General features: G+C 38.4%; 1 protein-coding gene across 12 annotated transcripts in view; it reads left to right on the forward strand.

Moving 5' to 3' along the window:
- USP9X (ubiquitin specific peptidase 9 X-linked) overlaps positions 1 to 26,696 on the forward strand; it is a 146,950-nt gene that overhangs the window by 89,644 nt on the left and 30,610 nt on the right. For all 12 annotated transcript variants that reach the window (XM_054544478.2, XM_054544481.2, XM_063721226.1 and 9 more), the window contains 10 exons: positions 9,179 to 9,309; positions 9,567 to 9,845; positions 11,669 to 11,794; positions 13,150 to 13,275; positions 14,468 to 14,634; positions 21,414 to 21,522; positions 21,755 to 21,901; positions 22,530 to 22,676; positions 23,691 to 23,913; positions 26,263 to 26,483. In XM_054544478.2, coding sequence (XP_054400453.1) covers positions 9,179 to 9,309; positions 9,567 to 9,845; positions 11,669 to 11,794; positions 13,150 to 13,275; positions 14,468 to 14,634; positions 21,414 to 21,522; positions 21,755 to 21,901; positions 22,530 to 22,676; positions 23,691 to 23,913; positions 26,263 to 26,483 — 1,676 coding nt within the window. The remainder of the gene's footprint in view (positions 1 to 9,178; positions 9,310 to 9,566; positions 9,846 to 11,668; positions 11,795 to 13,149; positions 13,276 to 14,467; positions 14,635 to 21,413; positions 21,523 to 21,754; positions 21,902 to 22,529; positions 22,677 to 23,690; positions 23,914 to 26,262; positions 26,484 to 26,696) is intronic.

Below are 26,696 nucleotides of genomic sequence, written 5' to 3' on the forward strand. Positions count from 1 at the left end.
AAATACAAAAATTAGCCGGGCATGTTAGCGTGCACCTGTAATCCCTGCTACTTGGGAGGCTGAGGCTGGAGAATCGCTTGGACCTGGGAGGCGGAGGTTGCATTGAGCCGAGATCATGCCACTGCACTCCAGCCTGGGCGACAGCGAGATTCCGTCTGAAGAAAAAAAAAAAGTATTTTGTGCAGAGGTACTTTGAAAATATTTATACTGTTCCTCATCAGGCTTTTTATTCATTCGTTTATATCTGTATGAAATCATGGTCAAGGAGTTATAATCTGTTACTATCATTTATCTTGATGCTGAAATGATCTCTAGTTTTGGCCAGTGGGAGTCCTTTCGGACTGTTCTGTGTTACTTTAATATGTTCCCATTATTCTTTCAGCACTTGTATTCTCTTTGGCTCAAGATGTTTAAGATTAGGTCAGGTGTAGTGGCTCATGCCTATAATCCTAACACTTTGGGAGAGTGAGGCAGGAGGATCGCTGGAGCTCAGGATTCATGACCATCCTGGGCAACATAGCCAGACCTCATTTCTATTAAAAATTTCAAAAATTAGCCAGGTGTGGTGATGCACACCTGTAGTCCCAGCTACTTGGGAGGCTGGGGTGGGAGGACCACTTGAGCCTGGGAGATGGAGACTGCATTGAGTTATATAATCATGCCACTGTACTCCAGCCTGGGCAACAGAACAAGATGCTATCTCAAAAAAAAAAAAAAAGGTTCCAGATTAACATCCTGTACCCTCTCTGCCCCAGTCCTGAAATTGGCTGTTTCTCCAAGGAGGCCTACTTGATTTATTTTCCTGGAGAATGGTATTTAGAAACCAGGATCTGGACATTTATTGCACTCATTGCTATTGATGTATTGTTGCTCCCTGGCTCTCTAAGGAATGTGTGTATGTGTATCCACATTTAAGTCTATTACTATACACACACACACACACACATATATATGTGTGTGTATGTTTTTACAAAACCATGGGGTCACACGACTTTCTCCCATCTCAGCCTATCAGTTTCAATCTAGTTTTTTTGTAATTTTTTTTTTTTGATACAGAGTCTCGCCCTGTCACCCAGGCTGGAGTGCAGTGGCGCAATCTTGGCTTACTGCAACCTCCGCCTCCCTGGTTCAAGGGATTCTCCTGTCTCAGCCTCCCAGTAGCTGGGATTACAGGCGTGAGCCACCACGCCTGGCCAAACTCTCTTTTCTGACGACGAAAAACCTGGCTTCTGTTATCCTCTCACTTATTTTCCTATTTAATCAGTTATCTCCAGCACCCCCCCACCCTTTCTTTGAATGCAGGAGGACTCTTGTCTCTGAATGTTGGGTCTCTACCCCAGGGACACTCCTCGCTCTCCTTGAGTTGAATCTTTATGCTGAGCTCTACCCACTTGTTGGGCTCCCTCCTTCTCCTTCATGGTCTGTAATTCCCAACATAGGACTACCTTTAAAACTTGCACACAGTTTAATTAGAGCACTCATAAAATGATAATTAGTATCCTCAGAGATAATTTGGACAGTCCAGGCAGGTACTTCAGTGTGGCTGAAGGCTTCCTTAGGAGATAATAAAAAGACAAAACCAATACAGAGGAAATGCTGACTTGACATTGCTGAGATACAGTGCAAAAGAGTGGAGCTCTGAGATAGGTGGGCTACCATTAAGATAGGCACAGGGGGAAGTAGAACCTGCCAAGGTCCATGAAAGTCTAGTTTAGGATTGTATCTCACAAGATGAGCTCTTGATGCAAGTATTCACTTTAAATTTTCCTTTAAAAAGAAACAGGCTTCTGCTTACACATCTATCAAGCTGAGGGGGCTTTTTGCTTTGCTCATTTTAATTTTTTTGTTGAAGATTAACAGTTCTGCTGTTCTTCTGGCTACTGTTGCCTGGAAGAAATCACACATGAACAAACTCACCTTCTGCATTATACTGACATCATTATATTTGCCATTTGATTGTGAGCTAATTGGGGTTATAGAAACATGTGCTATAGCATAACAGACTGTAATTATTTCTCTCTAGGCTATTACTGATGGATATTATGTTTTCTTCTTTTTCCAGCATCATCTTTTACTGTCCTTGAGGTTTTTTTTAACTAGCTTTTTATATTAAAATAATTTCAAACTGTTTACAAAGAATACAGATAGCTCCCAAATTCAGTAATTTAATCGTTTGCCGTAGTGATGGCAAAAGTTTCCTAACATTTGGAGAGCAAGTTGTAGACAATCATCTTTTTGTCCCTAAATAGCTTAGTATATGTCTTCTAAAAACAAGGATGTTCTCACTTACGTTAACATAGTATTATTCAAAATAAAAAAATTTAGCATATACAGTAATATCATCTAATCTACAGACCATTTTCATATTTTGACACTTTCCCCAGTATTGAACTTTATAACAATGTTTTCTGGTTGAGGATCTAGTCCAGGTTCATACATTGCATAATTATTCGGCATCTCTTTTAGTTGTCTTTAATCTGGAATAGTTTCTCAGTCTTTGTCTTTGTGACTTTGTTTTTGAATAGCACATGTCAGTTGCGCTGAATGTCTCTCATTGGGTCTTATCTGTTCTGATGATTATATGGAGGTTGTACATTTGACAGAGTACTACTTGTATGTTGATATGTCTAAGAGCATCAGATTGAGAGACACATGTCACTGTGTCCTTGATGACATTAACCCAGATCAGTTAGTTGATAGCTGCCAGGTTTCTCCTCTAAAGTTAATATTTTTTCTTGCGTAGAGAGATGCTTTGAGACTTCGTAACTATCTTTTTTCTCATCAAACATTTGTTTTATCATCTATTGTGATTGTGGCCTAAATGTTTTTACTGTGATGGTTGCAAAATGGTAATTTTGTTTTAACTTTGTCATCCTTTTTACATTTATTAGTTGACATTCTATAAGGTAGTGCTTTGTTTTCTCCCCTTTATATTTGTCATATATGATCACTCTTATGGATTTATTTTATTAATTGGGTTATAACCATTGTAATGGTTATTTATTTTGATGCTCAATGGTCCTAGGTATGGTCAGTGGAAGCCCCTATAGGTTAGACCCAGACATACAACCTCAATTTTTTTAAGGTACTTTATTGTACTTTATTACTTTCTGGTATGAGAAGATGTTTCAAGCTTATCTATAGTATTTCCTCTGCCCCAGCTCTGGAATCTGCCATTCCAGAGTTTTTAGAAGGAAGGGTATTTAGAAATCAAAATCTGAGGTTTAAGTCTTTTTTTTTTTTTTTTTTCGAGACGGAGATTTTGCTCTGTTGCCCATGCTGGAGTGCAGTGGCGTGATCTCAGCTCACTGCACCCTCTGCCTCCTGGGTTCAAGTGATTCTCCTGCCTCAGCCTCCCGAATAGCTGTGATTACAGGCACCTGCCATCATGCCCGGCTAATTTTTATATTTTTAGTAGAGACGAGGTTTCACCATGTTGGCCAGGCTGGTCTCGAACGCTTGACCTCAGGTGATCCACCCGCCTCGGCCTACCAAAGTGCTAGGATTACAGGTGTGAACCACAGTGCCCCTGCCAAGTCATCCTTATTTCATTCTAATTGTGGTAAGGTGATATCTCATTGTGGTTTGGATTTGCATTTCCTTAATGATTAGTTATGTTGAGTGTGCTTTCATGTACATGTTGGCCATTTGGATGTCTTCTTTTGAGAAATATCTATTCAAGTCTTTTGCCCATTTTAAAAACCGGATTTTTTGCTGTTGAGTTCCTTATATATTCTGGATATTAACCCCTTGTCAGATGCATAGTTTGCAAATATTTTCTCCAATTCTGTAGATTTGTCTTTTTGTGGTCTTATTTCCTTTGTTGGGTAGAAGCTTTTTAGTTTAATGTAATTTCGTTTGTCTTTGTGTTTGTTGCCTGTGCTTTTGAAGTCTTAGCCAAAAAGTCCTTGCCCACACTAATGACATGAAACATTTCCCTTGTGTTTTCGTCTAGTAGTTTTATAGTTTCTGGTCTTACATTTAAGTTTTTAACCCATCTTGAGTTTATTTTTACATATGATGAATAATAGGGGTCTAGTTTCATTTTTCTGCATATGTATATTCTGTTTTTGCAACACCATTTTTATTCAAGAGATTGCCTTTTCCCCCAATGTGTGTTCTTGGCACCTTTGTTGAAAATCAGTTGTTTCTGATTATGGATTTATTTCTGGGTTCTCTATTCTGTTCAATTGATCTGTGTCTATTTTTGTGTCAATACCATGCTGTTTTGGTTACTATTGCTCTATAGTAAATTTTGAAGTCAAGTAGCTGATACCTTCAGCTTTGTTCTCCTTACTCAAGATTGCTTCGGCTATTTCGAGTCTTTTGTAGTTCCATATGAATTTTAGGAGTGTTTTTTGTATTTTTTTGTTTTACCTTGCAGATTCAGCTCAAAGGATGTTTTTTCTATTTCTGTGAAGAATATAATTGGTATTTTAATAGAGATTGCATTCAATCTGTAGATTGCTTTGGGTAATGTGGACCTTTTAACAATATTTGTTCTTCCAACCCATGAACATAGAATATTTTTCCATTTATTTGTGTCCTGTGTTCGTTCTTTCATCAGTTTTTTTTGTAGTGATCTTTCTCCTCCTTGCTTAAATTTACTCCTAGGTATCTTATATTTTTGTAGCTATTGTAAGTGAGATAACTTTCTTGATTTCTCTTTCAGAGAGTTTGCTATTGGCAAATGGAAACACTACTGAGTTTTATATATTGATTTTTGTATCCTGCAGTTAACTAACACAGGTTCACGCTTGTACCAGTCCAGCTTCCTAGTCGTCTTCCATTCCGTATTTGTATCTCTACAGCATCCAGCTTCCTAGTCGTCTTCCATTCCGTATTTGTATCTCTACAGCAATGAGAAATCTGAAACCTGAGGGAGTTGGAAAGGCTTCTTAATCAGTCTTCAGCCTCTGTCTTTGGGCCTTGGAATCATTTGTGCCTTCCCAAGTGTTTGTTGTTTTCGTACCCTTGGCTTTTCTCAGATTTAGTGGGGCATTAATTTATAGGCACCCTGTTCTCCTTGCCTTCACAACAAGCACTTCTTGGTTCAGCTAAACCAACTATCTATCCCCATCTTCACTACACCTTCAGTAATTTGTTGACAGCGGTTTAATGTGTTGCTTCCTCTTCTGTTTTTATGTTCTTTTGAGTTTATGTATTTTTATATTCATTCATTCTCATTTTAGTGGGGTTTGGGGATGAAGTACTGATAAATATAGTTCAGTACACCATATTTAGTTGACACATAATTTTTAAAGCTGTCTTCTGCTTTTATTACCTCCATTTTCTAAATTAAACACCTTGTTGGGCTTCTCATCTTGCTTTGCAATTATTATGGGACAGAAGCATTTCACATTAGATTCTTAGCTAAGGCTTCTCTCAAAAGATATATTTCATTCTTGTCTGTTACATCGTTTAGAATTTACATAGTTTCATTTGCTAGTATTTCAGTAATAGTCCTTGCATTGCTTTACTGCAGATTCAACCTTCACAACATACTGTAGGAACACAAACCCACCACTGAATCCTTGATCTTGTGATTGGCGCTTAATGCCACCAGATGGCAAGCATGAGCTCTTGTCAGACAGTTAAGGCAAGAAACTTGAAGTGGGTGCTTTTTTCATGTTTTATATAATGAAACTAGAATACCTAAATTTGAAACAGCCAGCTTTTGAAAAAGCTGGTAATGGTTGTATTGCAGCAGAAAATCATAAGCTTTGGATTCAAATGGACTTGAGTTCCAATCCTGCTTCTCATTGCTACTCTATGGCATTAAACATAAGTTTCATAGTTTATTAGAGCTTCCTTATCCTTAGAACTGGGATAATGATAACTTTTTTGTGTAATTGCAGGGATTAGATGAAACAATGTATGGAAAACCCCTAGCCTAGTGACTGGCACTTAGTATTCATTAAACATTAAACCGCTTTGTCACTTCCTTTTCTTAGAGCTCCTGCTTCCTTTCTTATTTAAGAGTTTGTGTCTAAAACTTGGTAATACAATCTTTTGTAAAAGTCTGTTGTAAGCTCTTAGCACTGATAAACTCAACTTAAACCACACGTCATCCCTATAAGGTATAGTTAATGACTAGGAAAAAAGCTAATGATTCTATCTTTCCCCTCCATTTAAGATACATCCAAGAGTGCACAAATGCTAAATGATCACCCAAATGTTACACTTCTCTTCATTCTGAATCTTTGCCTGAAGCCAAGTGCCCATGTTGTGATTTGCTGTTAAACTTAAAACTTCTGCAGTCTTCTCTATATGTAATACCATCTTTTGTAAAAGTCTGTTGTAAGCTCTTAGCACTGATAAACTCAAACCACACAACATACCTATAAGGAAATTATTAATTTTATCTGTATTTTAAAGACGGAGAAACTGAAGCACAGAGAGATTGTTAATTCACCTGGGACACATAGCTTAAATGCCATTTCTCGTTTCTTTTTTTTTTTTTTTTTTTAAAGAGAGAGGGCCTTACTCTGTGTCCCAGGCTAGAGTGCAGTGGCATGATCCTAGCTCACTGTAACCTCAAACTCCTGGCCTCAAGTGAGGCTCCTGCCTAGGAGTAGCTAGGATTACAGGTACACACCAACCACCACACCTGACTTTTTTTTTTTTTTGAGATACAGAGTCTCACACTGTCGCACAGGCTGCAGTGCAGTGGCACAGTCTCTGCTTACTGCAGCCTCTGCCTCCTGGGTTCAAGTGATTCTCCTGCCTCAGCCTCCTGAGTAGCTGGGATTACAGATGGATGCCACCACGCCCAGCTAATTTTTGTATTTTTAGTAGAGATGGGGTTTCACCATGTTGCTCAGGCTAGTCTTGAACTCCTGACCTCAAGTGATCTCCTCACCTCCGCCTGCCCGAGTGCTGGGATTATAGGCATGAGCCACTGCGCCCGGCCCACACCTGGCTTATTTTGAAAATTTTTTTGTAGTGATGGGGGTCTTGCTGTGTTACGCAGGCTGGTTTTGACCTGGGCTACAGTGATCCTCCCATCTTGGCTTCCCAAAGCTTAGGTATCTTTTCAAAAGGCTAGAAAGAAACCAAAATCGTCATAAACTCTGGATAACAAGATTATGACTGGCTTAAATTTTTCTGGCTTCCATTTTTTATAAAATGTAACACGTATATAATCGGGGATGAATGTGAGAGCTGGAATGGCCACTGAGTGTTACTTTGATTCAGATCTCTCAAATGAGTAAACTATAATTCAACACCATTAAATGATTTGCTTAGAATTCACCACTTCTGACCGGGTCACGCTGGTAATCCCAGCACTTCAGGAAGCCAAGGTGGGAGGATCGCTTGAGCCCCTGGAGTTTGAGATCAGCCTGGGCAACATGGCATAACTCTTGTCTCTACAAAAAAATATGCAAAAATTAGCTGGGCATGGTGGCACACGCCTGTGTTTCCCAACTACTCAGAAGGCTGAGGTGGGAGGATCACCTCAGCCCAGGGAGGTTCAGGCTGCAGTCCTCACGCCACTGCACTTCAGCCTGGGTGACAGAGTGAGACCCTATCTCAAAGAAAAAAAAAAAAAATCCACCACTTCCTTTTCTTGAGCTCTTTTTTTTTTTTTTTTCCCTCCTACTCCCCTTTGCCTCCATCCTTCACTCAGAATATTTTTAAGCCAAGCAAGATACTGTGAGATACAGTGGTTAAGCATATGAATTGGTTTGCTTTTAGGGAGTAATTTGACAATGTGTGTCAAGTCTTTGGGCATTATGTTCAACTTCTTTATGCTTGCAGGGTTTTGCATCGTGAAAATTATAAAAATTCAGCTGCTAGGATCTTTGATGTTTAAAAAGGTGAGGGGAGGTAAAAACCTAAATGCCCAATAATAGGGATTAAACTGGTAAAATAATATTGTCATTTTAATAATCAGATAAAATGATATAGGTGAATATTCAATGACATGAGAAGATATTTATAAATACTTTATTATAAAAACTTAATATTTTAATTGGTTACATTATATGTCGCTATCCTTTCAGAGTAGAGAGAAGTGACAGTTTCAACACAAACTGAAAAATTTGTAAGATAATGGCTGCTATTTCTAGGCCTGTAAAAATTCATTTACCGAAAGAAAATCATAGTTTTTTTTTTTTTTTTCCTGGAGACGGAGTTTCGCTCTTGTTGCCCAGGCTGGAGTGCAATGGCGCAACCTCGACTCACTGCAACCTCCGCCTCCCAGGTTAAAGCGATTCTCCTGCCTCAGCGTCCCGAATAGCTGGGATTACAGGCGCATGCCACCACGCCTGGCTGATTTTTGTATTTTTAGTAGAGACGGGGTTTCATCATGTTGGTCAGGCTAGTCTCAAACACCTGACCTCAGGTGATCTGCCTGCCTCAGCCTCCCAGAGTGCTGGGATTACAGGCGTGAGCCACCGCGCCCAGACCTATTTTTCTTTTCTTTAAAAGAAGCTTTTACTTAAAAAAAAAAAAAAAAAAAAAAAATTATCAAGATTTTTTTAAATCATAGGGCAGTTACCTTAGATCATCAAAATACTTTCCAAGGTTGATTGACTATTAATAAAGTTGGAATATTTAGTAGCTAATGCTTAATTGTATTTTGGGATTATCTTATTTTTCCCCCACTATGTCTTTTCACTGTAATTTAAAATTATGTTTTAATATTATGACAAAAGGACAAACGCTCTGCTTGCTTTGAGGTGAACCTACATAGGCGCTCATCTTTTTTTGCTGTTTGCTTTTTAGGGTTCATTTTCTTGGGTATCACTACATTTCTTTCAGTGAAGCAAGCCAGTTAGTATATAGTGTCGGGGCAAACAATAAAGCGGTTAGAGGGAAGAGTTTATAATTTTTTTCTTGTTATTTTCAGTCAGAACTACTTCTTTTTGAAATGTATTTTTTTCCATCTCCAGTGGCTGAGAGGAGAGTATCTTGATTTGAGGTCCCTGAGTAGCAGATGCTTTGTGTTGAGAGTAACTGATTAAAGAGCCCTGTTTTTTGTTTTTGTTTTTGTTTATTTTATTTTTTTTTCTTTTTTAATCATTCCAGGTCTTGTCATGTCTTACGAAGTTTGAGCCTATAGCCCAACTGAGTGGACTGTTATTCCATATTAGTATGGTCTTCAAGATATCAAAAGTTAAATATGTATGAACACATGAATTACATTTTCACACGGTCTCTTTTTTTCCTCCAGATAGCACAACGATAGAAAAATTAAGAGCTATTTGTTTAGACCATGCCAAACTTGGAGAAAGCAGCCTTAGTCCATCTCTTGACTCACTTTTCTTTGGTCCTTCAGCCTCACAAGTGCTGTATCTAACAGAGGTTGGTTTTTTGTTTTTTTTTTTCTTTGTTTTTCCTTTTAAATTTATTCTGTGTTCTTTAAATTTGACCTTTCATATGGTAAGGTGAATGATTTGGGTAAAATTGTAATGAAATAGTTTTGAAATGAAATATTAATTTGAAATAAATAATAGTGAGATGGTCAAGAGTTTCTTGGCACTGACAATAGTACAAATAGAAGTTATTTTTTTAAAAAATCTTTTAATACAGCCCTCTCCCCCTCTTCTCTATTTTTCCAGGTAGTCTATGCCTTGTTAATGCCTGCTGGTGCACCTCTGGCTGATGATTCCTCTGATTTTCAGTTTCACTTCTTGAAAAGTGGTGGCCTACCCCTTGTACTGAGTATGCTAACCAGAAATAACTTCCTACCAAATGCAGATATGGAAACTCGAAGGGGTGCCTACCTCAATGCTCTTAAAATAGCCAAGCTTTTGCTAACTGCCATTGGCTATGGTCATGTTCGAGCTGTGGCAGAAGCTTATCAGCCAGGTGTAGAAGGTGTGAATCCCATGACACCGGTAATACAGACTTTTTAAAAATCCTTTTATAATAGTAGATAGCAATTTTTAAAGTAAAACTAATTAGTATTTTAAGTGTAGAGTTCAAGGTTGACTCAATGTTCAAAGTACCTTATTTCAGAGGTTTTCTTTATGATGTTTGTATTAAAAGTGCAAATACTTTTCGCTGACAGCTGATAATCTGAGGGTAGTTTCTCCCTGCCCACTTAAATCTTGCTTGACTTTCATTTATTTTAAACCTAACAAAAACTCCATATGAATCTCTTATTTACTTGTGCCTGGCAGATATATAAAGACACATTGTAATAAGAGATATAATTGGTTTATCTTGTTGCTTGTTTCCCTTCCCACCTTGGGCTTAAACCCAAGTTCTGAGCTTATTCTGACTTGGTTTCTGCCTTGGTGGCATTCTTGATCCATGTCACAAAAAATTCTCAAGACATGCCAGAATTTGATACTTATTTATGAGAGATCAAACTATGCATTTAATTCTAAGTAAAATTTTATAAACATCATAAATGATTGTTTTACTAAGTTACTGATAAGAAGGTAAAAACTTCAGGGATAAAGATTTTCTTCTTTAGAAATGGCTTAGGTTTCAATTGTGGAGATCAGAATGTTGATATTTATGGTAATGTCACATATAGTTGTTTTAGCTATGATAATATTGTGGTTATGTTTAAAAGGAAGAGCCCCCTATATTTTTGAAGTGATTGCTGAGATACTTCGAGGTGAAATTATATGATATCTAGGATTTGCTTAAAAACAATCCTGGGGTGGAGAAGTGATGGAAAGCAAGGGAGGATAGTCAGATTAAACAATTTGGTTCACTGGCGATAATTCCTGAAGCTAAGCTAATATGTACATGGGAGTTAATTATACTACTTTCGACACTTTGGTGTGTGTTACGAATTTTCTGTAAAAAATGGCTTAAATTTTATATTGTTTTGTATCACAGGTCCCATCTTTGTTAGGATTTTTTTTTTTTTTAAGTAGTTCTTATTAGGTAAGTAAAAAGGCAGCTTCTTGTTAGGATAAAAACAGGTTTTTGTCATGATCCCTGACGCAGATGCTTAATGAAGTACACAGAAAACAATTACATGTTTCCACTTTCACCTTTCTTCAATACTTATTCAGAGAATGTGCCACTATGGATACAGAGGTACATAGTAACCTCTAATCTCAACGAGCTCACAGTAGGGAGCCCAGTGCAAACTTAGTAAAAATAATATTGTAGAAATATTTACAGTATATATATAGGAGGGGAGTTACAACTTGAAGGCAGTCAGAATTACCTCACTAACAACTACTTAATGAAATTAATCTGTCATTGATTTAACAACTTGATTGTAGTATTAAGTAAAAACTAGGGTACCTTTCATACATTAGTCCTCTTACTGCTTTTTCAGTATTCCTTAATTTTTCTTTTTTTTTTCCAAAGCAAAATGTGGTAACAATGGGGAATAGAAGCAGGGTCTGCCCAAGGCATGTACATAAAAGATGTACAATACTTTACTGAGTCTCTAGAAGAGAACCAGTCTATTTAGTGTATCATTATCCCTTGCAAGTTAAGCTGAGGCTAGATTTAGAGACATGAGTTGATTGCTCTAGAATGGGGATTTTCAGACATGTGGCACTACAGTGCACAAGAAAGAGGAAGCCCACTTTGTTGGCAGTGCTTTTTGTGTAAGTTGCCACAGGTTCTATAATACGTATATGCAAGAAAGTCGTTCTGCGGGAGTGGGTGATGAATGAAGAGCAAATGGTTAGGTCTGGTTATGTGCAAATTATTTACTCCAAATAAAATGGTTAACTTTTTTCAGATCAACCAAGTTACCCATGATCAAGCAGTGGTGCTACAAAGTGCCCTTCAGAGCATTCCTAATCCATCATCCGAGTGCATGCTTAGAAATGTGTCAGTTCGTCTTGCTCAGCAGATATCTGATGAGGTTAGTTTTATCAAGACTTCTGTCACAGTTTTAACTTTCCTAGGCCCACTTACTTTAATCACTGTCTCATTCTATAGATAATGTCCCCTTAATATCAGTTTTGTCTACTATTAATATTAGTACTTTCTGTTTTTAATCAACTTTATGTATAATAAACAGCATCCTTTTAAAGTATACAGATTGGGTGATTTTTTTTTTTTTTTTGAGACGGAGTCTCACTTTGTTGCCCAGGCTGGAGTGCTGTGGTGCCATCTCGGCTCACTGCAACCTCCACCTCCCAGGTTCAAGTGATTATTCTGCCTCAGCCTCCACAGTAGCTGGGATTACAGGTGCCACCCCCACCCCCCCATGCCCGGCTATTTTTTTATTTTTAGTAGAGATGGGGTTTCACGATGTTGACCAGGCTGGTCTCGAACTTCTGACCTCAGGTGATCTGCCTGCCTCAGCCTCCCAGAGTGCTGGGATTACAGGCATGAGCCACCATGCCCGGCCCAGATTTGGTGAATTTTGACATATGTGTGTGAAACCACTGCTGCGGTCAAAACCGAATGTTTTCATCACTCTTTATGCCCTTTTGCAGTTTATTCTTTCCCCAGGTAACCACTGCTCTTTTTGTCCCTAGAGAGTATTTTTTGTCTTCTGGAGTTTTATATAGATGGATTATAGTGTGTGTTCTTTTGTGTCTGGCTTCTTTCACTAAGAATAATGACTGAGAATTACCTGTGTTGTGTGGATTAATAGTTCATTCCTTTTTATTGCTAACTAGTACCCATTATGAATATTCCACGTTTTGTTTATCCATATACTTGGTGAAGGACAGTTGGATCATTTTCCCTTTTTGGCTGTGAATAAAGCTGATGTAAACATTGTGTACATGTGTTTGTGTGAACATAAGTTTTCATTTTTCTTGGATAAGAAACTACGAGTGGAAAGGTTGTCATCTTTGTAGTATTAAAATGTAATAGTAAAGAGCTAGATAACTTGGGAAGCGTACTTTGTTGTATTGCTGTTTAAAGGCGGGGAGGTGGGGAATAAGCCAGGTGCAGTGGCAGATGCCTGGACTTCCACCTACTTGGGAGCATGAGATAGAAGGATCTCTTGAGCCCAGGAGTTCGAGGCTGTAGGGAGCTATGATCACGCCACTGTACTCTAGACTGGGTGACAGAGCCAGAGGGCCCCCCAGCCGCCACCTTTTTTTTTTTTTTTTTTTTTTTTTAAGACAAAGGCAACTTGGGAATTTAAAGACAATGGTACTACACAGTAATTCCTATTTCCTTTACAAAGTGAAACATTTTTGTTTTTCTAAACATAATTTCACTCTCTATCAACAGTTCTATTTACTCGTTATCTTGCAGGCTTCAAGATATATGCCTGATATTTGTGTAATTAGAGCTATACAAAAAATTATCTGGGCATCAGGATGTGGGTCTTTACAGCTAGTATTTAGCCCAAATGAAGAAATCACTAAAATTTATGAGAAGGTAAGAATTATCACAGAACTATATTCCTTGTAAACAAATGTGTCTTAATTGTGCATGTGGTTTGATTTTTATTAGCTTTGCTATTTTTAAAAATTGGATCACTTGCATCTTAATGGTTGAAAATTAATTGATAGCTATGTTGAGAATATGGTAAAATTTTACTTTGAAAATGAAGTACTTAAGAATCCTGCCATGGGGCTGCTTTTTAAATGAAATTGCCTTTTGCTGCTTCTTGTGGGGGTCAGATATAATTGTCTCATACTGAATTTGCTTTATCCCATTCTCTTTTTTCTTTTATCATCTTTCTGTCCTGTGTAAATTTTGGTTTGTCAGTTATGGTATGGCATTTAAGTGTTTTTATTTGATTCTCTTAAAGCAGTCAAAAATAAGTGTTAGCCAATTAGATATCATTCCTGACCTTCTATTAGATTAAGCAAATTATCTACAGAAGAGAAGCTGTGGTTGGCTTTTTGATTTATCATGTGTACCTGCCCCTGATGCTACATATTTAGAAGGAGAAATTGAGTTACAGGAACTTCCCTGGCTTGGTAGAGCTTCTTTTACATGGCCAACATCACCCTAATTTGCCCAGGATATATGTTGATGTTCCATAGTGCCTGTCTGGCACAGCCCTGGGTATTCATTCAGCTTATTAACTGAATACTTATTCTGTTTCAGGCATGTACTGTAGTTACTACTTTTTGATTAATAAAGTCAGATTAGAATTCATTAGGTACCTCCCCCAAGCATATTTTAGGTTGTAAGCCTTTGAAACCCTTCCTGAATAGTTGTCAAAGACAATTGATTTTGAATAAAATGGCATAATAGGCAAGCAACATAATGGAACTAGTCAAAAGTACCTAAGTGCTATGCCACAGTGGTTCCTGAGAAAGGATTGGTTGTTGGTTCAGAAGTAAACAACTCAGAAAGTCTCAAAAAGATAGATAGTGTGCTCAGTGTGCTCCTTCAGCCCTCCTTAAGACATAGGAAAATACTGGAATTAGACTTTATTTTCTATTATAGTCATTTCCAGACTATTCCAAAGGGGCCTCAAGAGTTAACATGCAGCCATGGAGAGGCTGAGGCCAGGTGGTTTAAGTGAGCAGATGAGTTTTAAGCACTAACTAGAAGTCGTGTGAGATTTTTCTTAAATACTTCTTTGGGTAATTGGTTCTTGATTGTAATTTTACAGACCAATGCAGGCAATGAGCCAGACTTGGAAGATGAACAGGTTTGCTGTGAAGCATTGGAAGTGATGACCTTATGTTTTGCCTTGATTCCAACAGCCTTAGATGCTCTTAGTAAAGAAAAGGCTTGGCAGACATTCATCATTGACTTACTATTGCACTGTCACAGCAAGTAAGTATCTTTTTTAATTGTAAGAAACTTACTTTTTGTAAATGGAGTGAATTAATTTAGGCTGGCAAAATGTGTCCCAAAAATTAAATATTTATTGTCTCTATGGCATATTGGTATTGAGGACAATTTTATTATTTAAGAGTGTTTTGCTTAACCTAAATGTTTGGTTTTAGTCTCTGCAAATGCCAATATTAATTGTCAAAGCATGATTTTTTTCTAATCTTAGTATTTAGTTTTACCTAGGAGGTATATAGATTAGCCTATTTCTAAAAATCTAGTTCACAAGATTTAAATCATATAGGACATTAGCCTCCTATCTTAGATTCCTAGATGCCAGGTTTTTTAAAGCCAAACAGAATTTGATATGAAATTTGTAAGACAGGGTCATTGTAAGAACTTTTGCAGTTTACACTGATAATAAAGATCAGTTATAAAGCTCATGTTTTCATTTCAAGAGCATTTAATCAGTGGCAGTAATTTTGTTTTGGGTTTCTTTTTCTGCAAGTCAGTCATATTTGTAGAAAATGTTGGTTTCCATCTTCTATCAATCTGATCCTGATCTTCGTATATGGTAACTTTATTAACTTGGGCTCTAATTTGTGTCACTGTTGTATGTAATTAATCTGTTTTATCTGTATTTTGTGAAAAGACACAGAGTATGTTTACTTTCATCATTCCATCACATGCCATTCAATAATGACAAAATTCATTGATGAAGGGTTGATGTAAAGTCACAATAAGCCATTTGTTGAAATGAAGCACAGTAATAATTAAAGTTTTAAAAATGTACATGCTGTAGGGGGTAGGGTTCAACTTGCCCACTCGAGAGGATGTAGAGTCTGAAGTGGGAATGTCACTTTAGAGTCTAAAGTGATTTAGTGTGAATATCACCTATTTTAAGAAGGTCCTTGGGTAAGTTCTTTGAAGAAATCCAGTCCAGCCTATTCAGAAACTCTTAACAGGATCCCCACAAATCGGGTTGGGCGTGCTACCTCCTTGAGAAGACAGTTCTGCACATTGGAAAAGATAAGTAGGTTTAGTAAGTCTAGTTCCATTTAATGATGCATACGTGTGGGAATAGTGAGGATAGGAAAGATGATTAGCCAACAGTTTTAATGACGTCAAACTTGGAGGGTAGCAAGTTTGTTATTCTATGTTGATTTTTAAAAATCTTAAATTAGGAACTTATTTCATCTCTTAGTCTAATAACTATTAAGGAACTTGATTTAACAGGGTTTTTTTGCCCTCTACCCTTTATGAAAATTACCCTTATGTAAGTCAGAACCATTTTGCCCCTCTCTTCCCTGAAACTTGCATGCAGTGTGGTAAAGTACTGTAAAAAGCATATTATCTCATTATGTCACCATATTGTCTGCAATAATAAGGAGGGTGTTCTAAGTTAGGATCTTTTTGAGTTTTAAGTACCTGATTTTTATAAATATCTGAATACCTATGTAGGTTCAAAATCCATTATTTCCCGTTAGTAAGAATTTGTCAGCAAGTCCGACTTGGACATTAATTATTGGCATTAATATTATAAAATCTGAATCCCCAGGCTGGGCATGGTGGCTCACGCCTGTAATCCCTGCACTTTGGGAGGCTGAGGCAGGTGGATCACTTGAGGTCAGGAGTTCCAGACCAGCGTGGCCAACATGGTGAAACCCTGACTCTACTAAAAATACAAAAAGTTAGTTGAACATTGTGGTGGGCGCCTGTAATCCCAGCTACTTGGGAGACTGAGGCAAGAGAATTGCTTGAACCCGGAAGGCGGAGGTTGCAGTGAGCCGAGATCGCGCCATTGTACTCCAGCCTGGGCAATAAGAGTGAAACTCCATGTCAAAAAAAAAAAAAAAAAAAAAAAATTCTGAATCCCCAAATACATACTGGCCCCAGGGGTTTCAGATAAGGATTGTGAGCTGTGTACAAGTCTGCCCCTCAGATGGAGTTTATAATCCTATAGTAACGTTTAAGCGTAGTTATTTACAAGGTACTTCTCACTTAATCCCTATAGCAACTCAGAAGTAGACTTTGCTGGTGGAGAGGCCCAAGGACTGTAGAAATTAAATGACTAACAAGGGCATAATGATCACTAAATGCTAACACTAAGACTGAAGACTGCCTCTTGAGTTCTGACATTTCTGCCACACAAATTGGGCTCTGGGTGTAATTATAATCCACCAGGAAATATGCGAATCCCTACCTATGTGCTTGGCAATTAAAACCAAAGTCAAATAAGGCAGTTCTTGCACTCAAGGAACTTTGAGACAGAAATTGGTGCTATAAAAGGTAGAATACTTTGAGAATTGGAAAGGCAATAACTTAGTTTCTACCTGGAAGGAGCAAAAGTGAAGGTTTTGTGCAGGATGTAGCATGTGAGCTCATGTTGGGTAGGATTTATATGTGCATAAAAGTAGAAGATGGTCATTGCCAGTGTGCTCTCTCTCTCCCTTTCTCACTCCCAGTTATGTGGCTTTTACTTCATGTGTCTTTGAACTCCATACACTTTCCTCCTCATGGTCTACCCTGATCTAAGCAGTCTGGACCCATTGCCTGGACAATTGTAGTATCCTTGATCTTCCCACCTGTAGTGTTGTACTCTTCTAATCTGTTGACTACACGGCAAGCAGAGTGATCTCTAGAAAATATGATCATGTTGCTTTCCTGCTTAAAATCTTTCCATGTCTTCCCATTATCTTTGAATTAAGTTCAAACTTTTAAATTTGGCTTATAAGCACTCCATAATTTGGTCCCTGCTTCTACTCATTCAGAAGTTTCAACTTAAATGCCACATGTTCTAGTAACTTTTCCTTATCCCTAATCTAGGAAAGGTTTCCTAGACCTGTGTTCCTGTTAGATGGTCTGCTTCCACATCATGACACTGACCTTATTTTATTGTAATTAGTTGCAATGGATTTAAATCCTTTTAGATAAACGATATTCTTTTCTGCTGTTTCCACAGCCTGTTGTTTTATTCTCTTTCTAGTTAACTCACTTATATTACCTCTCTGATCCGCGAAAGCATTTGACTTTGCCACTCCTGGGATAGTGCTTTCAGAGCAGAGCTGAATATTTGGTTTAATGTTTAGAAAAGGAGTCAAGGATAATACTGTACAGGAGGTTAGTGGGAGTCAGTTTGACAGAAGGCCTATGGTGCTAAGGTCTAAGCAGTGTTTGATGTTAATGTGGTGTAGGCAGTCTCATGTATATGTTTGGTAAATATTGATCAAATACCTATTGTGTAGAAGACACTACCCACTGTGGATATGGCAAAACAGACAAAATCTTAGCCTTCTAGGAGCTTACATGCCAAAAGGGATGGGGGAAGAGAAGGCATACGAGAAGTATATCAGATAGGAATAAGTGCTATGGGAGTGAAGTAAAGCAGGAAAAGGGGCTGTGTAGTACAGGGCATGAGTGGAGTTCAGTTTTTTATAGGGTAGTTGAAGACTTCACAAAGGTGATAGCTTTGTTTAGAGGTCACCTTTTATCATTACCTTTCAGAGCAGAGTAATAATCCATGTGGCTCATGGGGAAAGTATATTTTAAGCAGAAAAAACAACAGATGTATATGTCCAGGCATGTCAGGAACATGCCTAACATGTGAAAGAACAGCAGGGAAACTGGAGTGGATGGAACAGAGGCGGTAGGGGACGGGGACAGTTGTAGGGAGTAAAGTCAGAGAGGATAACAAACACCCTATGAGGGTTTTTATAGGTCATTGTGAAGACATTGACTTTGACCCTAAGTGAGATGGGAATCTTTCAGAGGGTTTTAAGCAGAGAAATGATGTGCTCCACCTTAACTTTGTAAGTTTATTCTGGTTAAGAATAGTATGTAGGATAGCAGGAAAAGCAAGCTATTTTATGAATTTAAATAAAAGATGACAGTGGGCTGCGTGCAGTGGTGGCACATGGTTGTAATCCCAGCACTTTGGGAGTCCAAGACAGGAGGATCACTTGAGGCCAGGAGTTCGAGACCAGCCTGGGCAACATAGTGGGACCTTGTCTCTAAAGAAAATAGAAAAAATAAGCCAGGCATGGTGCACATGCCTGTAGTCCCAACTACTCAGGAGGCTAAAGTGGGCAGATCACCTGAGCCCAGAGAGGATGAGGCTACTGTGAGCCCTGATCGTGCCACTGCACTCTAGCCTGGGTGACAGAACGAGACCCAGTCTCAAAAAACATTTTTTTTTTTTAGCTGGATGTGGTAGCATGCACATGTAGTCCTAACTACTCAGGAGGCTGAGGTGGGAAGATTGCTTGAACCCAAGAGTTTGAGGTTACAATGAGCTAGGATGTTGCCACTAAACAGCCTGGGTGACAGAGGGAAACCCTGTCTAAAATAAAAGGGAGTGACTATTGTGAAGATAGAGGCAACAGGATTAGTTGACAGAAATGTGTTTCTTTTGAAGCACTATAGAAGTCTGCATTTGCTCAGGGAAGTTTTATCAGGTATTCACGAGCATCAACTTTTTATTGCCCCTCATATTTGGGCTGTATACCTAGCTCGTTGAAAAATTAGTAAACCAAAGCAATGGGAATAACATATACTTTTGAAAATCTGGTTAAGTTATGGGCTTGCTCCCAGAAAAGTAGATACGCCTGCCTTTGGTTTACTTGGGTTCCCCCCAAACTCTACCTCCAAAAATTTTAGGGGCTTCTGAATCCCTCTGATTTATAGGCCTATGGACTGTTTTCAGAAACCTAAGATACCCTCTAGGGAGGGAGGTTAGTACACAGAATGTATGCTGTCAGGTCCTTTACACTTGTACTTTAAGTTCTGAGGGCTGGGCTCAGTGACTCATGCCTGTAATCCCAGCACTTTGGGAGGCCGAGGCGGGTGGATCACCTGAGGTTGGGAGTTTGAGACCAGCCTGACCAACATGGAAAAACCCCGTCTCTACTAAAAATACAAAATTAGCCAGGTGTGGTGGCATATACCTATAATCCCAGCTACTCAGGAGGCTGAGGCAGGAGAATTGCTTGAACCTGGGAGGCGGAGGTTGCAGTGAGCCGAGATGTTGCCATTGCACTCCAGCCTGGGCAACAAGAGCGAAACTCTGTGTCAATAAATAAATAAAAATAAATTTAGTTCTGAGTTATCTAGTAACTAGCACAAAGACAGAAATGTAGTTATCCATGAAATGCAGTTTGTGATGTCTGTAAGATATTCACAAATGCTTAGCAGGTACTTGTTGAGCATCTTCCATGTGTCATACATTGTTCTAGGTGCCATGACCTTTGGCATCAAGAAAGCCCCTACCCTGAAAGAGCTTACTTTGTAATGGAGATAGACTACACATTTGATAACTGGTTCTTGAGCTCCTTTTATACGCCAGTTACTATTCTAGGTTCCAACGGCACAGTGTTAATTAAATAGATGATGTCTCTGCCCTCTTGGAGCATTTTATTCTAGTGAGATCTATATAGTACATAACAGTTTTTTAAAAAGACAGATTCATGATTCCCAGATCTGAGAATCATGAGACAAGGTTTTCCCAAGGGTCATCAGAGAGGAAATATGGTATTGTGATTCTCAATCTTTCTTTTTTCTTTCTTTCTTTCTTTCTTTTTTTTTTTTTTTTTGGAGATGGATTCTCGCTGTGTCACCAGGCTGGAGTGCGGTGGCGTGATCTCAGCTCCCTGCAATCCCCGCCTTCCGGGTTCAAGCAGTTGTCCTGCCTCAGCCTTCCAAGTAGCTGAGATTACAGGCGCCCACCACCACGCCTGGCTAATTTTCGTATTTTTAGTAGAGACGGGGTTTCACCATGTTGGCCAGGATGGTCTTGACCTCTTGACCTCGTGATCTGCCCGCCTCACCCTCCCAAAGTGCTGGGATTACAGGCATGAGCCACCGCACCCAGCCTGCTGTTCTCAGTCTTTAGTGCACATCAGATAGACCTGAAGAGTTTATTAACACATTGCTGGGCCCCACCTCCAGTATTTCTGATTCAGGAGGTCTGCATTGGAGCCTGAGAATTGGCATTTCTCACAAGTTCCCAGATAATGCTGATGTTGCTGCTCTGGGGACCGTGCTTTTGGAACCGCCAGTATGGTATAAGGCAGCAGTCCCCAACTCTTTTGGCACCAGGGCCCAGTTTCATGGAAGACAATTTTTCCATGGATCAGGGAGGTAGTGGGGGATGGTTTCGGGATGAAAGGATTCCACCTCAGATTATGAGGCATTAGTTAGATTCTCATAAGGGGCACATAAGCTAGAACTCTTGCATGTGTAGTTCAATAGGGTTTGCGCTCCTATGAGAATCTAATGCCACTGCTGATCTGACAGGAGGCGGAGCTCAGGCCATAATGCTCACTTGGCCTTCTGGCCTGGGGTTTGGGGACCCCTGGTATAAGAGACATCTGTCACAATAGCCTTACTGTGGTTACTACAGAATTTCCACAGAGCTGTTGTGCAGAACCACAGTTGAATAAAAATTCCGTGGAAGGCCAAAAAGATGCATAAGGTTATTGTAGTAGAGCATTTGGTATATAGGGGAACATTTCCAGCCTGTTCCAAGAAAGAGGTGTTAGAAGGTGGTATCCCTCAAACTCTTAGTGTCAATTTGAGGTTATAGTCCTGGATATACAGCTTAAGTTCATGTATTATGTGGTGTTGGCTTGAGTGCTTGGTGTGTGTAGGTAGGGTAATCCTGTATCCTTACTATTAATTTATCTCCCTTTTATACTCCCCCACCCTTCCTCCCCAAGAGGGAACAATGTTACAATCATTTTTTAAAATGGAAATAATGTATTAAATGTGAAACATTTTTATTTCAGAACTGTTCGTCAGGTGGCCCAGGAGCAGTTCTTTTTAATGTGCACCAGATGTTGCATGGGACACCGGCCTCTACTTTTCTTCATTACTCTACTCTTTACTGTTTTGGGGGTGAGACTTTTTAAAATATGCTTATCAGTGTGATTCATTCTTTAAGCAAGAAACATTCAGAAATTTGTGGTTTTAGCTTGCATTAAAGTTAGGACAGTCTATATTTAATAAATGAATTACTACTTAATTTCCCGTACTGTGGTAGTCATCTTCTTTAGTTAACTCTGGGTTTTTTAAAAAGTGGATTTTGAGGATGGACATGTAAATTGATATCATTCTACTTTGTTTCCAGAGCACAGCAAGAGAGAGAGCTAAACACTCAGGCGACTACTTTACTCTTTTAAGACACCTTCTTAATTACGCTTACAATAGTAATATTAATGTACCCAATGCTGAAGTTCTTCTCAATAATGAAATTGATTGGCTTAAAAGAATTAGGGTAAGTTGCAGTTAATACTTCATTTATATGTCATTATTAGTAAATAGAATGTTTTATTGATGATTTATATTTTTTGAGCATTTTGGTTAAATGGAAAACTCCAAAGATTGATAAAAGGGACCAAAGAATGTACTCTGCATCGGTGGATGTTAGTAACCTGTGGTTCACAAAATTAATGCATACCTAGTTTTGTAAAATGAATTGCTTACTTGACACTTGAAATACTGATATTCAGCTTCTTTTATTTTAGCATTTTGGGCCTTTTTGCAAATTCTCATTTTTAAAAAAAATATTCTTGAATTGTTTATGTCAAAAATGAGTCTGATAGAGCAGAACTTTCTGTCATAACATCTGATACTTTTTACTTCGGCAGAATGATACAAGAATTTATTTCTGAAGAGATTTGTAGTTTTTAGCCTTCAAATTAGCATTTCTTCTAGTAGTTCATAAAGCCAATTTCTAGAAAGTTCTGAAGAAAACAAAGTTGTTTGAATGGAAAGACTTAAGGAAATTATCTCATATCCCTCCAGCTCTGTCTCGTTCTGGCTCCTCTCTCCCTCTTTACCTCCCTTTCGTAAGCTAGACATTTGATTTCTTCCCCCCCCAACCCACCCCCCGCCTTTGGCAGGATGATGTTAAAAGAACAGGAGAAACGGGTATTGAAGAGACGATCTTAGAGGGCCACCTTGGAGTGACAAAGGAGTTACTGGCCTTTCAAACTTCTGAGAAAAAATTTCATATTGGTTGTGAAAAAGGAGGTGCTAATCTCATTAAAGTAAGTTCTGTGTTCTTGGTTGTAAGCTACATATCATAACCTTCTAAATATTTATAATCAAATTTAATTAATTTACAGTAGTATCATGTCTTTGTACTTTCTTGATCTTTTCTCTTTTTTAAGAATCTTTATCAAATTTACAGTAATTTAAGAAATACAGTTATGCCTTACTTTATTCAAGAGACATTTCTAAATTTGTATTTAAATAAGATTTCATGGCTGGACTTGCTGGCCTCATGCCTGTAATCCCAGTACTTTGGGAGGCTGAGTCCAGTGGATGGCTTGAGCCCAGGAGTTGAAGACCAGCCTGGGCAACATGGTGAAACCCTTTCTCTACAAAAGAAAAAAAAAAACTGCCAGGTGTGGTGGCGCACACCCATGGTCCCCAGCTACTTGAGAGGCTGAGATGGAAGGATCACCTAAGCCCAGGAGGTGGAGGTTGCAGTGAGCTGAGATCGCACCACTGCACTCCAGCCTGAGGAACAGAGCAAGGCCCTGTCTCAAAATAAATAGATAAATAAATAAGATACTTTATAAAGTAATTGTTGTTTAATTTTTCTCTTTGGAAAATCTGATTTGTTAATTTCATTTAATGAGGCAAACCTCTGTTTTGTAAGAATGCATCTTGTATATCTTTAATGAGTTTTTTCATACATGTAGTAACACAAGGAAACAAAGTTTCATTTTTGTACATTTTATTTCTATTCAAAATGGGTTTAATTTGCTATACACTTGATTAAAGGAGCAAACATTTAAAATAAAAATTTTGATAAGTACTACATTCAGTTCTTTCTTAATATTTACAAATTTATTTAACCTGCGAAATTAGGTATGTTAGTGATAGTAAATAGTGTTTTGAAGGAAGATCTTTTTATCAGAAAATCTGAGTTTTCTGAGATGTAATGAGATCTTAAATTCAAATGAGTAATTTTAAAATGATTTACTTACAAGAGACTTTTTTTTTCTAAAAATATATAGCATTGCTAATATGTAATCCCTTTTTCAACTTTTTAGGAATTAATTGATGATTTCATATTTCCTGCATCCAATGTTTACCTACAGTATATGAGAAATGGAGAGCTCCCAGCCGAACAGGCTATTCCAGTCTGTGGTTCACCACCTACAATTAATGCTGGTTTTGAATTACTTGTAGCATTAGCTGTTGGCTGTGTGAGGAATCTCAAACAAATAGTAGATTCTTTGACTGAAATGTATTACATTGGCACAGCAATAACTAGTAAGTATTTTTAATATAATGTGATAATTGATCATTTCAATGTTTCAAAGTTGTTTTCCTGTTTTTCTTTCAGAAAATATTTCCAACTTACATATTTCTTTCAGTAACTAGTTGAAAATTTTTAGTGAATGAATGTACAATTAAGACCATTATAGGCCGGGCACGGTGGCTCAGGCCTGTAATCCCAGCACTTTGGGAGGCCAAGGTGGGTGGATCACCTGAGGTCAAGAGTTTGAGACCAGCCTGACCATGGCGAAACCCTGTCTCTACTAAAAATACAAAAATTAGCTGGGCATTGTGGTGCACGCCTGTAGTCCCAGCTACTCAGAAGGCTGAGACAGGAGAATTGCTTGAACCCAGGAGGTGGAGGTTGCAGTGAGCCGAGATCGCGCTACTGCACTCTAGCCTGGGTGACAGAGCAAGACTCCATCTCAGAAAAAAAAAAAAAAAAGAAAAAAGAAAAATAAATAAGACCATTATAAGCAGACCACCTTGTATAGAAAAAAATTCAAACATTTGTTAAATGGCATCCTATAAGTGGTGTCGCCATTTGGTAAGATAAATTTCATCTCATGAAACCTGACATAAAATTCAAACTCCAGATTAAAAAGTAGCCAAAGTAAATGCCGTAGAGTATAGACGTAAAACTTTATTTTATTTATTTATTTTTTTGAGATGGAGTTTCGCTCTTGTTGCCCAGGCTGAAGTGCAGTGGTGCGATCTCGGCTCACTGCAACCTCTGCCTCTCGGGTTCAAATGATTCTCCTGCCTCAGCCTCCCAAGTAGCTGGGCTTACAGGCGCCTGCCACCATGCCTGGCTAATTTTGTATTGCCACCATGCCTGGCTAATTTTGTATTGCCACCATGCCTGGCTAATTTTGTATTTTTAGTAGAGATAGGGTTTCACCATGTTGGCCGGGCTAGTCTTGAACTCCTGGCCTCAGGTGATCCACCTGCCTCGGCCTCCCAAAGTGCTGGAATTACAGGTGTGAGCCACTGCACCTGGCCCAGACTTAAAACTTTAAATTGCATGTATTGGAAAACCTTTCATGTCCTCACTTAGAAGTTCCTTAACGTTATGAGTTCGAAGAAAATCTGGCTTTGAAGATTAGAATGTGAGAAGTTACCATTTTAGTGCACCTTATTTATGTTCTCATTTAATGCCCACACCAGGCGCATGAATAGGCTGCAGATTTCAGACCTTACAGATAAGGAATTGAAGCTGAAAAGGGCAAGGGCAGTATAAAATATTAATAACAGAAAAAGCAGAAATAAGCATAATTGGTGCTGTTTTAAGAGAAAATCGCTATTTAGAACACTTAAGAATATAATTGATTATAGTAAATCTTTAAGAACATGTCAAATTACTTTTTGATGTGTTTCAGAATGTTTGGAAGTTTTAAATCTCAGGAATTTCTGAATAAATTGATTGCTTAAAAGGTTAGACCTTTAGCTGTCCTATCAAATCTATGTATTGTGAGAATTTTTGTATTTTTTTTTTAACTTAATGGGGGTTAATTTTTTAATCACAGATTGGGGTATAGTACAACGTTTGCATCGTTCCCTATCTGCCATTGTTCCCCATCTGCCATTGTTCCCTGTCAACACATAAATATTTACCTAATTCCGTTTTTAGCCATGCAGTTTGGTATGATATAATTAACTGGTCCCCTAGACAATGATACTTAATGTTGTTTCCAGGTTTATACTAGGTGGAGGGAGATAGGAAGATGTACAGTGATTTACAATTATCACAAATGGGCTGTCTTGCTTGCTCCTCAAAATAGCATTATAGATATCAGGAAAGCAAGTGTTACTTTTATTATTACATTTACTAGGAAGAAACAGAAAGTCACCTAAAGGTGGGGAAAAAAAAGAGGTGATAAGCATCAGAACCAGGATGTGAGCCCCTGTGGTTTTAGGATTATTTAAAACTGAGAAAATTATAATGTGTTGATATATTTAGATAACATTTCATTCCTTGCCAAATTTGAAGGCAAAAGTATCAAATATTAAGAAAGTGAATAATGGCTAAAAATAAAGATGCAAGTAAAGTTAGCATGTAGACATTAGCGTTATACTATCTTGTACTTTTGAGACTGCCATAGAAGCAACATCATATAAAACGGGTTTGTGGGTGATTGGATAAGAAGCTGCACAGTGGTGCCTGTTGCTGTATATTTTAGATTGTTGGAAGATGAAGTGCAAACTCAGAACACTGCTTCAGGTTGCCGTAGGGTTAGTGGAATTATGGGTGGTAGAATTATTGCCAGGGTTGCTTTGTCAGCATAATAGTTTGAAAGGACAAAATGGCTGTGTTCATGCTACAAGAATCTTTTCTTCTCTCAGCTTGTGAAGCACTTACTGAGTGGGAATATCTGCCACCTGTTGGACCCCGCCCACCCAAAGGATTCGTGGGGCTGAAAAATGCCGGTGCTACTTGTTACATGAATTCTGTGATTCAGCAACTCTACATGATTCCTTCCATTAGGAACGGTATTCTTGCCATTGAAGGCACAGGTAGTGATGTAGATGATGATATGTCTGGGGATGAGAAGCAGGACAATGAGGTAAATTTGAGTTACCATTTCTGTTTTCTGTGTTTCAAGTTATGATACCAGATACTATACTCTCTTGAGAGAGTATTATACTTTCATCAAACGTGTTGAAGTATATTTGAAAGTTAGGGATGGGCCGGGCACACACCTGTGGTCTCAGCTACTCAGGAGACTGAGGCAGGAGGATTGCTTGAGCCTGGGAGCTTGAGGCTGCAGTGAGCCATG

This window comes from Pongo abelii, chromosome X (assembly GCF_028885655.2).
Source record: "Pongo abelii isolate AG06213 chromosome X, NHGRI_mPonAbe1-v2.0_pri, whole genome shotgun sequence".
In the NCBI taxonomy this organism is placed as follows: Eukaryota; Metazoa; Chordata; class Mammalia; order Primates; family Hominidae; genus Pongo; species Pongo abelii.